The sequence below is a fragment of the Crocodylus porosus genome, unplaced genomic scaffold (genome assembly GCF_001723895.1).
Source record: "Crocodylus porosus isolate Cpor-Errol unplaced genomic scaffold, CroPor_comp1, whole genome shotgun sequence".
NCBI lineage: Eukaryota > Metazoa > Chordata > Crocodylia > Crocodylidae > Crocodylus > Crocodylus porosus.
This window is the reverse complement of record NW_017728934.1, coordinates 110,393-127,558: the sequence shown is the minus strand read 5'-3', so window position 1 is coordinate 127,558 and position 17,166 is coordinate 110,393. Positions and strand designations below refer to the sequence as shown.

Genomic DNA, 17,166 nt, shown 5'->3' with positions numbered 1-17,166 from the left:
TGCTTCCCAATTAACAAAGACAATATTTTATTTTGCTCTTTCTACCTTAATCCTGCAAAAACCAAACTGGCATAGTTTCATAGTTTCTAGTATAGTAGTATGCTTGCTCTGCTTCTTTCTTTTGACCTGACGAGGTGGCATTTCAAACATGTGCGGCTGATGGTGGAACAACCTGAAAATACATTTAAGGCTGGTGACTGGTGCATTCATTAAGAAATTGTTTGGTGCAGAAAAGCACAGGGTTGATGCTACTGTTGCTTATCTTGCAAAAATGTCATTCACTTTTATTAGGAAGAGTGTTCCTGTGGGCAGAACATTTATCTTTTACCACAGAGTATTATGGAGACTTGGGAATATTTTGTTGTATTTTGGCGCGATCAGACCAAAATACAGGGCAGTTTTCAAAAAACACACACTTTCTGGTAATGGATTGAAATGGCTAAATGTATTTAGACTTTAAAACACACTTGTACAGAATTGAAAGTGGATTCAGTTTTTATCCTGAACTAACAATGCTCCCTAATGATATGTTAGAAGATCCATCCCAACTAAGTAAACTGCCTGAAGCCACAAAGTAGCACACTTATATAATGTGAAGACCTTAACCTCAAGCTGTATAAACCACAAAAGGTTTAAATCTGTCCTCATTTCACTTAAGCCTTGAAGGGATATCTAAACAGGGAATAATGTTTTGTCTGTCACAGTCATGGCCTTAAACTGCAAGAGCTCTGCACAGGAATAGGTTCAAGGTAGCTTTTGAGCTGACCGTTGTAAATCTTGTATGTGTCACTCGGACTCATTTTACTTTGTATCACCATATTTTCATTTTGATCATCTTAGTTTGCCTGCATTTGTTAACTAGTGAGGTTTGATTTCAGGGATAAGCATATGTAGCTTTACTTGGAAAGCCTTCTTTGGCACTGAGCAAGGGCGTTTAATAGGTTCAAAAACACCAACTCTTTTCAATGAGCATGGGTTTGAGAGGAGGATGAGAGTTGTGCACAAGCTTCTTAATGCTCATGCCAAAGGCCAGGCTGTGAGTCGTGAGCTTTGGGTGTACTGGGAAAACAGTTTCTTGCAGACAGCTGTTGGCTTCGGGGAGGGAGGGACAAACCGGGTTCAGCATCATTTCAGAAATCAGCCTGAAATGTTGCTAAACATTAACCCTTGTCCACACTTGCAGCTAAGCTGAGTCCGGATGCAGCTGGTGTCAGCTACAGGTAAGTGTCTGGTGTAGACTGAAATGTCTCTATCCAGAGCAGATGCGGCAAGGGTAGCTGTGTGCCCAGCAGCTCCCTCCAGATGTGTAGAAGGCCCATTCACCCCTAAATCTTGGATGAGACCAGTGGTGACTTGTGCAGGTGCTAAAAACTGGAATAAAACTTGCTTTGCACAGCCCCAAGGGTTAGGTTGCACCTGGTAGGTGGGGGTCCTTGAGGTACTCCGATTTACCATCCCTTTCTCTCAGCCTCATGTGCATTTTGCTGTATATCCTAGAATAGGAAACTGCGCCTTTTCCATGGCCTGCTATCCCTGCGCTGGTCTGCTTGTTACCTTCATGTGGTTTACTGAGGGACAAGAAACAGGACACTTCCTCAAAGCTGGCCCACTGCCACGCTCGGCACAGAGGGCTACAGAGTGATCTTGCCTAACTTCAGCTACGGCTACCGTGGGCAACCATCTGAGAGACACGGACGAGGCTAAGCGAGAGAAGACCTGGATTGTAACCCACTCCAGGCCAGCAGAAAATGCCTTGAAAGCAGAGGTGCTTCAGAAGTTCTGCAGCTTGGGGTTGCTTCTCAGTGCACCCCACTGAAGCCATCCCTCCCCTCCTGAATATGCAGCTGGTCAAATGTATTATGCTAGAGAAGAAGCTAATCAGAGTTGTTCTTCACCAGGCTCCCCTCTTGCTTGTGATGCCCTGGCATCTAGCAGCAGGCTCGTTACCAGATGGCCGTGACACATGCATGTGCAGTATCCAGGAAATGGTGCTTCCAACTTGGCCTCCTCACCAGGTGGGACTGCCTTGGTGCCCTCATATGCTGCCTTGTTGCTTCCCGAACGCCACTGGAAACGGTCAAGGGCAGGAGTTGAAGTTATGAATCCTAACCCCCGCCGTTACAGAGGCCACCTTCCTGGTCAGTCCTCAGGTTTGAGTGTAGCTGAAACGGTGAGTACTAGATGGGAGAAGCAACGCTTTGAGAGGGGTTTTCTTCTGGAGATGCCCTTGGTGGAGAAAGCAAACGCTGTTTTCAGATTGCATCTATGGTGGGTGTAGCCGCCCCACCAGCACAGGGGGACTTGTGAAGTGCTACCAAATAATCCTGTTACAGGCCGATTTCATCCCAGTTTCCCAACTGCCGACATTAAAGGCAGCAGGGAACAGGATGGGATGAATTTTTCCTAGCCCACCTGTAAATGCCGCACGAGTCCCGACACCATTGTCTTCAAAGGAGAGAACAAACACCGCCGATTCATTTAACATTCCTTCTCTTTCCAGTCAAACGCTCCCTGCGGTGACGGTTATTTTCCAAACCCATCTGTTTTTTCACCTGCTCCAGACTTTCCCAGCAGGCAAATTGTCACCTGGGGCCTCCATGCTGCCAGAGGCTGTGTATTTGTGGGGGGAAAAATGCAAACACCCAGCCATAAGCGATGGTCCAGCTTTCTTGTTTTGAAAACTGAAGTAGCTTTGAGTGAAACAGTAAGTACATCTGGATCTCTGCAGCAGTGGAAGCATTTGTCTGCCATGTGATCACCAGGGTGCAGATACTCTTGATTCGGATCCTGGGAGCCTGGTCAAAAGCATATCTGTTCCTCTGTTTACACCATGATATGGATGTAAGCTAACACAAAGCCCAGCACATTTCCCCCCCCAGTCCCCTCCCTAAGTCTTCATTTTGTAAGGGCAAAATTACAGGATTTGGAGCAAGCATGGCTTTTCTTAATTAGCTATCAAAATAAAACGCCAGGCAAACGCTGCTAACTAGTCCTGTAGTTCTCCAGCCCTGGCTGGATACAGGAAATGTTTTTGGTGATGACGTATGCTGGCCTATTGTGCAGAGACACGGAGGCTCGTCGAATCTCAGCCGTGATGAAAGGTACTCCGCAAAGGAGCTCTGCCTTGTGTCCTGACCCGGGGGGCGGGAGGGGACACAAGGCTGCCGATGAGCCCATCTGCCTGGCTGCTGTTGCATGTCTCATGGCAGGGAGGGACCATGGTTTGTGGGAACACTGTCTTCAAGGCTTTCCTCATCCCTGGCAGGGCTCTCTGCCGTGCCTGTTGCGGTTGCCTTCAAAGGTCCCGTCCAGCTCAGGAGAGCTGTTAGGCTATTGCGTGTGTCAGGACTTGAAACAGCTTTTGGCAGCTTTTCATCTCTTTGTTGCAGCCAGTGTCCTCCCCACAGTCCACAGCTCCTGTGCCAGATCCCAGTCTCTCCAGCTCATCTGCAGCTCTCCCACGCCGGGCGAGGCTGCTCGGCTTTTTGTCACCCTCGCTTCAGCCTCGGCGTCTGCTTCTCCTGCTTGCCCTGCTGCACCATCATTGGCAACGACTGAGTGGCTGCTGATCCTTGGGTCTCTCGTGAGCAGTCTGGGATCCAAAGAGTTATACATTGCATGAACAACACGAGCAAAAGCACCGTGCAGGGGGTTAGCCTGGCCCTTAGAAGCATGCCCTCTACCCTCGAGGTTTGTGTTTGATTGTGTGTCACCTGGCTCACCGGACCCCAGTTGCCTTTCCTGCCTGGACCCGATGATCTTTTGAGGTCCCTTCCGGCCTTACAATCTATGAAGTGGTCCTGCATCTTCATACGTTGGTGCACATAGCATTGTTGCTGTCTCTTCAGCGAGGCTGAGGTGGTGCGTATTACCTCTGTCCTGTAAAATCACAGTTCCTCCTGCTTGTATGGATAGTCTGCTTGGTACAGGACTAGTAGAGGAGCCCAGGATCACTGCTGCCTGGCCCATGATCCGCAGGCACGTCTTTCCACTACAAAGGTGCTCTCAGGTGAGCGAAGGAGGAAGATGGGCCACACCTGAAAAACCAGACATCTGCCCGTCAGGAGGAAATCTCTAAAGCAGCCCCTTGCTGTGCAGTGGGGGTTTATGCCGTCCATGCCTCTGCAGGTGAATTGTGGCTGTCTTGAATGTCACTATGGAGGTGGAGGGGTTGCTAAGGAACGAGCCCGTGGATGACAACTGAATGGGGCTAGAAGGTGATCTTGAAACAAAGGATTCTCCTGTGAGCCAGGGGAGGACGGAGCCCTGTCTTGCGGAGGACTGGATGCAATAAGCAGAGAGCGTCTGAGGGCAGCCATTTCTGCCCATCCCTCAGTGATCGGCACAGGCCCTGGGATACTTGCCTTCATTGTAGCATTACTACAGCTTGCACTAATGCAAACTGTACTCATGCTTGCAATATATGACCCTGGCTGCTGCTTTAAAAGCAAGATAAAATATTTCTTTCTCCTGTCTTTCCCTCCGTCACAAGAATCGAGGCTGGGTGCTGTTCAGAGGAGTATGTCTCGGTCTGTCCAGAGCTCCTGGGTGCCACCTTAGCACCTAGGCCCGTGAAGGTGGTGTTTTCTCCATACTCAAGCACCTAGGATCTGGTACCCGGTTTTGTAAGCTTTTGTGAGCTGTAACATTGCAGACTGCAGTCCTATCAGTTGTCACAAGCTCGGTTGCTTAGTCTGTACTCAAGTGGCTCAATGCTTTGGGAAGTACTACTGATTATTCCTCGATCAGTACCCTTGGGGATGCCGTACGGAGAGATGCTACCTTTGCAATGGTAGCGTCTTGGCTTAAATGACGGTTGCCAATTAGACTCCCTTTTGCAAGAGTAGAAAGTGCGAGTGCCGCTGTCCCAGTAAAACTCCCTGCAGATAACGACAACGTGTCTCTAGAGAACTGCAATGGGGGTGCTCCCTTCATAGCTCCCATGGCTGCAGTGGCTTCTTGGGCCTGTCAAGAGACAGCTGCTTTCCATTAAAGGGGCCGGATGGCTGAAGTGCCATCTGTCTTTGAAGCAGAGCCCAGAACAGCACCACAGCTATTCGACCACGTGTGGCAAAACCATGCAACTGTGCAGGAGAGGAAGTGTGCTAAGTTAAGCTGTAGAGGAAAATTCAAAGGGGCCATCACATAAATGCAGAAATGGCATTCAAAGAGACCCTGCACATACTGTTTTGCATGGAAAATACTGCAGGATCTTGGATGATTACAGGTGTGTCATGGATCCTGCATGATCTTGAATGATTACAGGTGTGTCATGGATCCTGCATGATCTTGAATGATTACAGGTGTGTCGGGGGTCCGTGGATAACTGTTATAACTTTGGATAAGTTTTATAGCTTGTCCAAAAGATGTGACCTCCCCCAAGCATATTGCTTCAGTACAGACTGGAAGGAGAGGGCACTACTAGCACTATCTGCATGGTAACTTCCACCAAAGTATTGACGGCAACTGAGCTCATCCCAGGTTAGTTTAGATCTGACAGCCTCCTAAAAAAGTTGTACGACTGACAGCCTCCCAGCATTTGCTCGTCAACATCAAATTGGCTGGATTGGAGAAGATGAAATAAGCAGTCTTGTTGGGGGCGGTTTCTCATATAAAGCACCTACTCTGAACACCTTCAAGAGCAAATTGGATGCTTATCTTGCTGGGATCCTATGACCCCAGCTGACTTCCTGCCCTTTGGGCGGGGGGCTGGACTCGATGATCTCCCGAGGTCCCTTCCAGCCCTGATGTCTATGAAATCTAAGATCTGTTGGCTGTTTTATGAGTAACTTCTACTGGGGTGAACCAATACAACAGGAAAGGACTGAAGTAGGGTGAAAGATGTGTGTATTTTACATGCGGTCAAAGTGCAGCTGTCCTTGGGGTGGAACCTGTGATCTAACACAGGAACCCCTCAGATGAAAATTGGAGTTTCAAATGAACGTTGAAGACCAGAGAAGGATTGTAGGTGCCTGTGACTGCAGGTGAGGTCTGAGGAGATGTCCCCCTTATTCTTGTGCCAAGAACTGTATTCCAGGTTCGTCAGGTCTTTGCTCTGTCCTCACAACCACAATGCGGTAATACCAGCAGGGCACAACACCTAGCGCCGTGCGTAGAAGTTGCCTCTGGGATAACTTAGAAAACGGCATCACTTGGTTTATCTTTCCTGCAATGCTCATCTATATTGGCAGACACCTATGGAAGAAGAAAAGCAATCTGATTGGGGCTTTTTCTCTTAAAATCCCATCAAATGCTTCAGCTGAATGGGTTTGGTGGATAGGGCAGAGCAGCCCCAGAGCTTGCCTCGCAGGAGCAGAGAACTGCAGAGCAGACAGACGAAAGGCAGGAAGACTCCTGTGGAGGGAAGTGCAGAGGAAAGAGTCTGACGGGGAGTACGAGGCTGTTGCAGTGAATGGGGTTCGTATGAAAGAAGGCTTGAACATGGAGCCATGCAAAAAACTGGGGAATGGGTTTGTAGGAGGGCTTCTAGGTTTGATTCACGGATTGAACTAAAAAAACAAAAGAAAAGCCTTCATTTGGGTGACCCGACCCCCCAGTGTTTCCATTATCTGGGTGAAATGAAAGAACAAAACCCACCTTGTTTGGGGTCAAAGGAAACATTTCATTTGAGCTAACGCAGTTTCTTTCTTCTTCAGGTATTTTCCCTTAAGGGGAAAAAAATGCAACTCGGGCAAATTCTGCAGCATTGTTTCACAAGGGCAGTGTGCAACGTTTCATTTTGAGAGCACTGCAATTGAAACTTCTCCCTTTTTTTGCCCTCTGAAAAGAATCTTTTTCGTTTTGTCATCTCTTACGGGCTGAAACTCTACGTTTGCTGGGGCAGCACTGGCGGAGCAGCTTGGCGTGACCTGAATCTGCATTTGTCACTGAATAAACCATTCGCCAAAAAAGTTAGGTCCAGCTCTGTTTGAAAGTGCTCACCTGCAGCTCCCAAAATGTCTGGGTGCAGTTTTGAGGGCCTTGCTTGGTAAGAATAATACCTCAGTGTGGTCAAAGGGCCAGGAGAGGAATTGCTTTTTGCAAAGGATGTTTCAGAGAGAGGGAAGGGGTTTATGCACCAGGCCTCCCTCGTTCTGACACTTCATCCCCAGGCTGCCTTTCTTGTTTGCTACTAACGGGGTTTTCCGCCTGTGATCCAAATGGATAAATGATATTCAAATGCCACCTAGTGGCACAGGCTGTAGCTGGTGAGGAGATGAGGCCCGGCAGGATGTGCTGAAGACGCACCTGAGTCGTGTTTCCCTAAGGTGCAGGAGTGCTCAGCTCTGCTGGGAATGGATCAGAGATGGGGTTGCCGGCCTTTCTTCAAATGTGCATCCTTGGACGGCTCTGCTGCAGCAGAGCGGGAGGTGCCATTTGCTCTGTGTGGTCTCAGCACTTTGTTTCACTAACTTCACTGTCACGTCTGTGTTTCATTGATATGCTGTCACTGCCGGAGCAGCCTGTCGCCCTCCTGGGTGCTACACCTTCTGCTTGAAGTCTCTGTCTGCACCCAGGTGGTTCAGAGCTACATAATGCAAAAGAGCAAAGACCTGAGGCATAGTTCAGCCTCCTCCTACAGCTCCAGGCCTGGGCAGACTTACTGCCCCCTTTGAGGCAGGACTGAGACCAGAAAACGTGTCCATCAGTCCATTGCAACCTTTGGCTTTCTGGCTCAGTAGATAAGGAAAGAAAGTGGCTAATCCCCAACTTGCCCTACAGACTCCAGGACCCTGGTTAAAAGAAACTGGAAGTTGGTAGGGTGGAAAAGAACGCACCTGCCCGGGTTAAGCTTGAGAGCGAGCATCCATCAAGGATGTGGTAGTAATCATGCCCTAAATGAGTGAAGCCAGCCCGACTTCACAACGGATGGGCACGTGACAAGCTAGCCTTGACTGTGTCTGTTCTCTGCCAACAGCTGTAACGGGCAGGGTTTTGATGCTAAGAGGAGCAGCAGCCGATTCCTAGCATGTATAAACAAGCTCTTGTTCACTTTCGCCACAGAAAACTCTGGCTCATCCAACTCCTGACGTCAGCCATACAGCACTGAGAGACAATAGACAGCCTCCAAATGCAAATATTTCAGGGCTGGTGACGGTGGAGCAACGCAGAAGAGATTAAGGGCTCGGATGTGAAATCTTATTTCCCTGGAGCCCCTAGGTTGAGCTAAAGGACTTGGAGCTTCCAGCGTTCACTCTCCCTTCGTGTCGCAGTTCTCAGGATGTGTTTTGCATTAGCAGGATGTTATGCAAACTCTCCACTGGTCACAATAAATACCACCGTGGCTCCAGACCATGCGGTTGGAAGTACACGGGTGGAGTATTATTAACGTCATTGAGGCTCTGTACAGGCACCAGGAGCAGCTTTCCAGGATCAGGGCTTGAATTCCCCTTAATACCAACCGAACACTGCTTGTTCCTTTGGAAACGCTGCCCGATTCCCCCTTGCAGTGTCCTGACATCCCTTTTCTGTGTAACTGTATCCTCTCCAGCTGTACGACATGTGCCAGCTGGCTTAGAGAGCAAATGGTTGCAGTCAAATGACAGTGAGAAAATTAAAAAAAATATAGCTGATCTGCCCTTTGCAGCTAGGTCAAAGCAGATTTGAAACCAAGACCTCAGCAGGGAGAAAAGGTCCCTAGGATGGCTCCCGGTGGAGGTTGCCTGCATGATATGCAAATGAAGTGGGTTAAAAGATGCTGTTGAGTGTTGCGCGGGGCAGAGCCTAGATTGATTAGATAGTCCAGCCTGAAGCTAGCAGTCTTTCTGCTTGTCCTTCAGGGCACGCATTTAGAGATGTTACAAGAGAAAGGGTAGAGCAAGTTCGTTCGTTCTCTAAGCAGAGAGACCCCTGCAGTGAATGCAGGTCTGTGATTTTTTCTGAGCTGTCTTCACCCATGAGGATGCAGATGGACGTAACCCACACCTGTCCTGGCCTCTGCCTTTGGGGGGTCCAGGACAGGGAAGAGGCCGCTGATGTGAGCTGTGTGGGGGACGCACTCATTCAGCTCATTTGCATGGGTGCTCTGGCCTCACACTCCCGCTGCCTGGCCACCACCTTCTCCGGGTTGCAGGGGGCTCCAGGTTGGCTCAGGGTGTCACTTTGTATTGCTGTAGGCCCTGTGCATGTGGATTTTAAGCTACCGGGTCACGCGAGCCTGGCTGCTGTTGGGGTTGAACCTCCAAAGGGAGATCAACTAGAGAGAATCTGGACTCCAGCCCGTGCTGTTTGACCCTGCGTAGCACTCAAGCTGTGGGGAGTAGTAGATATGCTGGAGGGCAGGGCTGAGATTAAGAGTGACCAAGACAAATTGGAGGATTGGGCCACAAGGAGTCTCATGAGGTTCAACAAGGGCAAGTGCAAAGTCCTGCATTTAGGGCAGAACAATCCCATGCACTGGTGCAGGCTGGGGCTGGCTGGCTGGGAGCAGCTCTGCAGAAAAGGACCTGGGGGTTACAGTGGACAATAAGCTGAACATGAGCAACAGTGTGTCCTTGTTGCTAAGAAGGCCAACAGCATACTGGGCTGCATTGGTAGGAGCGTTACCAGTAGGTCAAGGGAAGTGATTCTTCCCCTCTATTCAGCGCTGCCGAGGCCACATCTGGAGTCCTGTGTGCAGTGTTGTGCAGCACCCCCTTTACAGAAGGGATGTGGACAAATTGGAGAGTTCAGCAGAGGTCGACAACAATGGTTCAGGGGCTGGGGGGCACATGACTAATAAAGAAAGACTGGGGGAACTGGACTTATTTAGTTTGGAGAAGAGGAGACTGAGAGGGGACTTAATAGCAGTCTTCAGCTACCTGAAGTGGGGTTGCAAAGCAGATGGAGCTGGACTGTTGCAGATGACAGAACAAGGAGCAATGGTCTCAAGCTGCAGCAAGGAAGTTTAGGTTAGATATTAGGAAGAATTTTCTCACTAGGAGGGCAGTAAAATACTGGAACATGTTACCCAGAGAAGTGGTGGAAGCTCCATCCTTGGAGCTTTTAAAGACCTGACTAGACAAAGTCCTGGCTGGGATGATCTAGTTGGGGCTGGTCCTGCTTTGAGCAGGGGGTTGGACTAGATGTGACCTCCTGAAGTCCCTTCCACCCCTAACTTTCTATGATTCAGAGAGCTCATGACAGAGGCTATGAGACCCACAGGTATATAGTTCCCTGCTGGGCTACTCCTAAAGAGGCACCACTGACTTCAAAAAGGAGGTGATGCAGCAGCAGTCCTGGTAGCTCCTTCTACAGCAACCCAGGACACCATGTCGTGCGGGCTGAGGAGCCCATCTCAGTTAACCTTGTCTCTCCTAAGTAGATTTGTAATCTCTTGTCTTGGAGCCGCTGGAGCTCCCAGAATAGCTCTCCCGTGCGCCGCCTCTGAGCCTATCTGTGCAGGCAGTCGGCCCGCTCAGACGCGATGGGGGTGGTGTGTGCTGGCAGGTGAAGCCTCGGCACTGAGGACCTGCACAAGTGCACGGGGCTTGGTCTGCAGGCCACAAAGCAGGTGTCTGCCAAAGGGGACAATGGCTGCTCTGCACATGGAGGAGAGGGGAGAGGGCAACCGCTCTTCTCAGTGAGCTGGGACGCTGGGCCAGCTCCAGCTCTGTGTCCTTGCTCGGTTGCAGCCCTGCTCCATCTGGCCACACTGTGTGAATGGTTCCTCATCCATCCCCCCGTTCCTGCTCCCAGCACTGCATGGACCACGTAGGGCATGACCCTGGGCTCAGCAGAGGAAGGTGCTATTGAAAGTGCCTGTATGCTGTGCATACACCGATGCACAGGCTTACCTGCACACTGAGACACATGCGTGCGCATCCTGTAGGCACCATGTGCACTCGTTTTTCACTTGCTTGTTTGGAGACACAGTATTATTCAGTGTGATCCATCAAGCTTGCTTTTCCTCTGTTTTACTGGATTAAGGTGACAGACGCTGCAGTCTATAGAGTCCCTCTGCAGCCCTGGCTGAGAGTCTGTGAGCCTCTGAAATCCTATTAGCGAGTTTCCAGAGAAATAAAAAGTTAATCATCTCCCTGGCTCTGTCGCTCTCAGGCACTCCTCCTCCTCCTCCTCCTCTCAAGCACCAAGGTCCCTGTCCCAGCAGGGCTGGTGGGTAACGTGGAACATGAATGCAAAAGACTAATTGACTTCACTGAAGAAAGCTAATGTTGGGAGATTGGCCGGGGAGCCTCTTGGGCTTAGAGGGCAAGCCAGCGTGGGGCATCCCTGGTCAGATGGGGCTGATGCCATCGGCCCTCCAGCTGGCAATGTCCTGCCTTTAAAACATGCGCAGTATGCGTCCGTGGAGCTTCTTAACAGCCCGTGCCAGAAAGGAAGGAAATCTGGCCGAGGAAGAGGGAGCGCTTCAGCTTTGCGTCTGGAAGAAGCTGGCTTTGTGCTCCAGGTCTGCCCATCTGCTGAGCCCTTGAGCCCTGCCGGCAGCCTGCCATGCCCCTGCAGTCGGACACCCTGCGTGAGGTGTGGACCACGGCCGGGTGAGCGCTTCTCCCCTTCTGCCCCCTGGGAACACGCAGCCCCAGCTGTTCCCACAGATTCAGCGCGGTCCGGATTTGTAAGGAGGATTCTCGTTTTGCCCGTGTCTCAGGCAGGTCCTCGTCCCCACAGGGCTTCTCTTCCCAGAGCATCCCTACCCCACGCGCTGAGAGAGCGCTGTCTCTTTCCAACAAGTTGCTGTCCATAGGAAGGCTCGAGTCCTGATGGGAAGGTACCCGACTGCCCCAGAAGTCGGTCTCTGCCTGCCCGTTCCAGCCCACGGGCTCTGGCAGGCAGAGGAATCGCTCCCAAATGATTTCCCTAGGCAGGCGTTTCCTTCTGAGATTTCTCCAGATAGCCTGTAAACATGTCTTAGGGTTGCCTTGGGAAGTCTTTTTGGGCCACATCCCGTTTCTGCCTACTGGGAGGAAACCCTTTAGCTCAGGGTTAGCAAGGCTGCAGATTGGTAATCCCAGAGTGCAAAAGGAAAACCAACTCTGAAGAGGAACAGAAAGCAATGACATTTTCACAGAAGAGACCTTCTGCACTGTTTCGGTTCAGGGCCAGCAACGCGGTTTTGGTTTGATCGTACAAGCCCGGAGCAGTACGTAACAATATACGTGTGATGGAAACAACAGTCATATTAATTTAACACGCCTGAGTCACAGGAATTAAAATAACAATGTCACAGCAGAATGTGACCCAGATGAAACTGAGATGATTCGACTTTTTCCGCTGGGAACCGACCCGTTCCCATAACGGGTTTAGATGTTGGTAAAACTGTAACGGGTTTAGATGTTGGTAAAACCCCAACATAAAAATGGCCTGTTGGAAAGTTTTTGATTGGGTATAAGCAGGACGATCTGAACAAACAGCTAAGACCAGCGGTTGCATGGGCCTTTGGTTTGGGGGAGGGTCGGGTAGAGCTGGGTACAGAGACGCAACGTGCCTTTAGCATCCCTCTCGCCTCCCAGAGAGTCCAGGTGTATCGGGGAACGTAACTCAGCCTTTGAAGGCCCAAGTGGCCTATTCACACAGGCTTCTACCTTGAAAAATTACTGGCATGCGTTGGATGTGCGTGATACAGGCTCCAGGCCGAGCTTCAGTGCAGTAAAGAGGAAGCTCTGGTTCACCTTGTATTCTCGGGGCTTCTGCGTACCCGCAGCGCAACGCGGAGCATTTCAAGTGCCCGTTCTAGTGCAATCCAGAACTAGAGGCATCGGAGTCGGGAGAGAAACCCTCGGGGTTTTCTTCAGCCATCTGGTGGCTTCCTAGTGGATTCCAAAACAAGCAGCACGCTGCGAGCCTGCAAATGGAGACTTGATCCAAAATCCTGGAGGCAGGGGAAGCCAGTAGCCTGATAATGATGGGCTCTGCAATGAGCTGTGAAGTGCCGCAGGGGTTGGCTTGTGCCTGCTGTGTCTCTCAGACCCATCATCAGGGATTTTGTGAGAGGCGAGCGCACCCTCTCACTGGTGCTGGCAAAGCAGGTACACAAAGAGAGGATTTTGGATAGCTCAGGGCTTTGGCACCTGGCGGGCAAAGGCAGAACGGTACCCAGTGCTGGAAGTGGAAGGGAGAGAAATTCAGACTAGCAATGAAGTGCGTTGTGCTTGCCTCCGAGGGGAATTAACTCTTGTGATTTCTTACTCGGGAGGCAGTGGATCCTCCAGCATCTAAGCGCTTTAAAACCCAGACGGGGTTCGGGCTGTGCTGGCCACTCCAGGCTTGGTGCAGGGCTAAATCCTCTGGCTTGTGTTGCGCTGGAGGTCAGGCCGCAGCACAATTAACGGTCCCTTCCAGCTTTACAACATGAGCACATTCATCCAGAGGTTGTTAGGCCCCGACCGATGGACATGCGGCTGTCGAGGATCCCGTTGGCACGCCCCCGGCAGGGAAGAACGAAATCCGTGGCAATGCCTGTCCCCACGGATCCTGGGCAGGGCTGGGCTGCCTGCAGGCTGCGGTGCCACCTGCCGGGGTAAGGGGCTCCCAGCTCCGGGGCACAGTGGCAGGTTCGGTCCCGAGGTTTTGGATGTGAAGGGGTAGCACTGCTGAGTTTTTCCTTCTGCCCTTTCTCACCCCCAGCCCGCTCTCTGTCTCTGGGCAGCGTAAGGACTTTCGGGGCTAGGCTGTACCCAGAACCCCCACCCCCACCCCACCTGGAGCCGCAGCAGTGGGTGCAGCTGATCCCCAGTCTGTAACTGCCTTGTTGCACTGCTGGGCTTGCTAAGGTACGACTTTTGTCCTTATCTTGTACATCCTCCCAAGCTACCCATTAGCATAAGTAGCAACCGGGTCGGTGGGAAGGGCAGGGGAGGGGGCAGCTGGGAACGGAGACTGGCAGGGGATGTGAACCAGTGAGTGACAGCTAGAGATGCACTGGGGTCCTCTGTGCATGGGCTGTCTCTCACTCTTTTAACCCAGCCAGCAGAGCGTGCTGCGGATGTGGAGCTGATTTTCCTCCGTCCCCTGGCAAAGAAGTCGTGTGCCCAGCTTGCTGCTACTTGTGGACAGAAGAGGGAGGCAGTGGGGAGCTCTGCTCCCCACAAGGAAGGGAGGTGAGAGTGGGAACCCAGCAACATACACCCCAAAGCAGCCTGTCTATGTTGGCTGCCCTTTTGGTAGGCAGAAGGAGCTGCATGCAGTTCATGGCTCTTCTCCTAATCATCATGATTGGAAGACTAATTAACGATTTAATTCTTTCAGTTAGTCTTTCAATCCTGGTTTCCTAGACTAGCTGGGAATAAAGTAAATCCAAAGGTCAAAACCTGGTCGATTCCCTCCTAGATTTAGACCAAGGCCAACATTTTCAGAAACGACTAGTGACTCCTGGATGCTCACTTGGAAGCATCTCAAAAGGGTCTGTGTTATCCAGGTGCTGCACCCATCCTTTGACAGTCAGGCTTGTGTCAGGTGCCCCTTCCTATAGCTGTCTGAAAACTAAGGCACCCCAAATGGCCAGTCCTCTATGAAGGTGGGCTAATCTCCCTGTGCTATGTTTTCCTTCTAGTATGAACGAGGAACCTGGGAGCCCCCCGAATCAGAAACTTAGCAAGCAGGTAAGACAATCTCCCCCCTTGCCTCCTTCCTTCCATGCTGGGTCGGAGCTGGGTGACTGAGGAGGTGAATTCAGGCTTCCTAGATACAGGCTCTTGAGCCCAAGTTATGGGACCTTCCAGCTTGAGAGTTGGCTTTTTCTCAGATAACATTTGTGTCTGGACATGAGACTCTAGGGAACAAATGTGATTTCTGGGGTTGAAGAGCCAGCCTGCCAGAAACCATGTCAGGCCCCAGCGAGTTCCCGGTTCTAGCACTTCTGATGCTCGCGGGCCTGTGTAATGCACCATGTTGTACTTTGCAACACCCAGCACAGCCGCTTGCCCAGGTGACTTGCAGCTGTGATGAGACACGTGCAGGTCCCAAACCTACTTATTGTCCCATTTTAAGATCAAATGAAGGGCCCAGTTAAAAAACCTTAGAAGTAGCTGGATATATTGGGAAGCAAAACAAAAAAAAAAAGAGCAAGGGCTGTACAAGTGGAATCTGTTTGCTGCTAAGCCGTCATCTTAATTTGAGCAGGTGTTATATAGGGAAACACCCACATCATCAGAGGAGTAGATGGTCATTAGAGTAGTAGCTCCACCTATCAGGTTTAGGTCCTGAAAGATAGTCACAGGTCTGCCTGGCAGACTGGCTTCCGGACAGACCTTGGCGTTATCCTCCTCAGTGCTGTTTGCTCACGCAATCAGAAAGGTTCATAGCCGGAGCCAGTCTTGTTGCCATTTGTAGGAAGCTTCAGGGCACTCCCTGGCCAGGTCTGGAGAGGAAGAGAGCAGTGGGAGAAGATAAGACTCCCTCCCAAGGTGCGTCTGCATTTGCTATCAGTGCTGCTTCAGTGGGGGGAGCCTGTAGGGTGGGGATCTCGGATATTTGTAGTGTCATGTCTGCAAACCGTATTGAGCTGGCCCAGTCCCTGTTGACACTACAGCTTCAGCCATTGCTATTGCTGATGGAGGGAAATGGCTTTCTCCAGCATGCCCAGGCCCCAGGCAGTCTGTCCTGTGCCTCTGGGGTTGGCCTTGCGGGGACTGATAAGCAGGTTTCTAGCAGACGTTGTGATGGGCCCAGCTCAGCATCCCAGTGTTGATGTGCTGAACTGGACTCTGCTTCCAGTCCCAGCCTGTCCCATGCTGTGTGAAGGGCACTTCCTGGCACAGAGCAATGTGAGCAAGAGCACAAGCCGTTGTACATGGTCCGTGATGTGAGGCCCCTGCCCTGACGTGATCAGTTCGTCTCAGGCAGAACCACTCCAGACCCAAAGTGTGCGAGCTGATTTGAAACTATTTTTAAAACTCTCTTTACTTATAATGGTTAAGGCTACAGGTGAGCTCTGCGAATGTGGTAGGATCTTGCATTCCTAATTAAGGACTTAATTAAGCTTTTCAGTTAGTCTTTCAATCATGATTCACTTTCCATGGGTAGCAGGTGTTTCAGATGGTGTTAGACCAGAACATCTAATTGCTGTTACTAATTACTATAAACAAAACATTGAATTTACAATAGGACTTCCTATGATACACTCCCGAGTACACAATACCTAGCACAGTGGAAGCCCTAGGCAGTGCTGCCATAATAATAATAACAAGAGCAGCCTTTCATACAAACTGCCTATCATCAAAATGCTTTATCAAGCTAAGTAATAAAGTTAATTGCTTCCCGTTCCCCTTTGCTAGCTTTGCGATTAAGAGACTAAAGGGAGTGAAAAAAGGTGAGGGCTGAAACACAGTGAGCTGATGGCATAAGAGCAAGAAGCTGGTTTTCGGTGCTGCTGTCCTGGGCCTGGACCCATGAATAGGAAAGCACAGGGGAATTTCAGGTTTAGCTTTGGAGGGGAGAAGGTTTTGGCTGGATAGAAACTGGATGGTAAAGAGGCAGATCAGCAGAGTCAGGAACTGGAGGCTGGGCAGGTCCAAAGCCTGGGACTGTCAACATGGCAACTGGCAGAAAGAATTGGCATCTCTCAAAATCAAGGGGTGCTGCTGCTGCTTTGGTACTTCATATGTGTCCCACAGCCAAACCAGGCACGGGGGTCCGTCCCCAAAACTTGAGGCATGTACACTGCTACAGGCAATTTGTGCCTGAGAATGAAGTGCACCATCAGCAAAGGTGCAGCGAGTCTTCAGGTTCCCTGGTTTGGGCTGAGGCAGACCTCACTCCTCGCTGCGGGAGCTGTTTCTCAGCCATGACAGCAGCAGCTGGCAGCCCCATTCCTACCTGCAAGGGTCTGTTGGCATATCTGTTGCAACAGGCTGCTGTCTCCAAGGATTTGTAACTCAACTGCGACGGTTGGTTTACAGGTAGCTCGGCCTGAGAGCTTATACGCCAACAAAGGGCGCTGCAATCTGCCTATGTACATGCCCCAGCTCTCTCAACTAGATGCTGTTATTGGCAGACAGGATGGCGAGGGTGCTGCCTTTGCATGACTGTGATGTTTGCATCTTTCATCCCGATGGACCTTAAACCATAGAACATGGTTTCCTGTCTAAGCAAAGACTTTATCTTGTGTCTTGCACATGCACCAAATACTGGCAACAAACTCTCCATATAAAGGCTTCATTTTCTTCCTCTGAATACTACCATGTTCACCGCCTGTGCTGTAGAACTAGAGGGCACTAATTAACTGGC

The 17,166-nt window shown here is 50.6% G+C and overlaps 1 protein-coding gene across 1 annotated transcript in view; it reads left to right on the top strand.

The window, feature by feature from the left end:
• The first annotated feature begins 10,065 nt into the window (after positions 1 to 10,065).
• Positions 10,066 to 17,166, top strand: part of TULP1 (tubby like protein 1) — a 29,611-nt gene continuing 22,510 nt past the window's right edge. The window contains exons 1-3 of the mRNA XM_019546209.1: positions 10,066 to 11,480; positions 13,567 to 13,712; positions 14,492 to 14,540. Coding sequence (XP_019401754.1) covers positions 14,493 to 14,540 — 48 coding nt within the window. The 5' untranslated portion in view covers positions 10,066 to 11,480; positions 13,567 to 13,712; position 14,492. The remainder of the gene's footprint in view (positions 11,481 to 13,566; positions 13,713 to 14,491; positions 14,541 to 17,166) is intronic.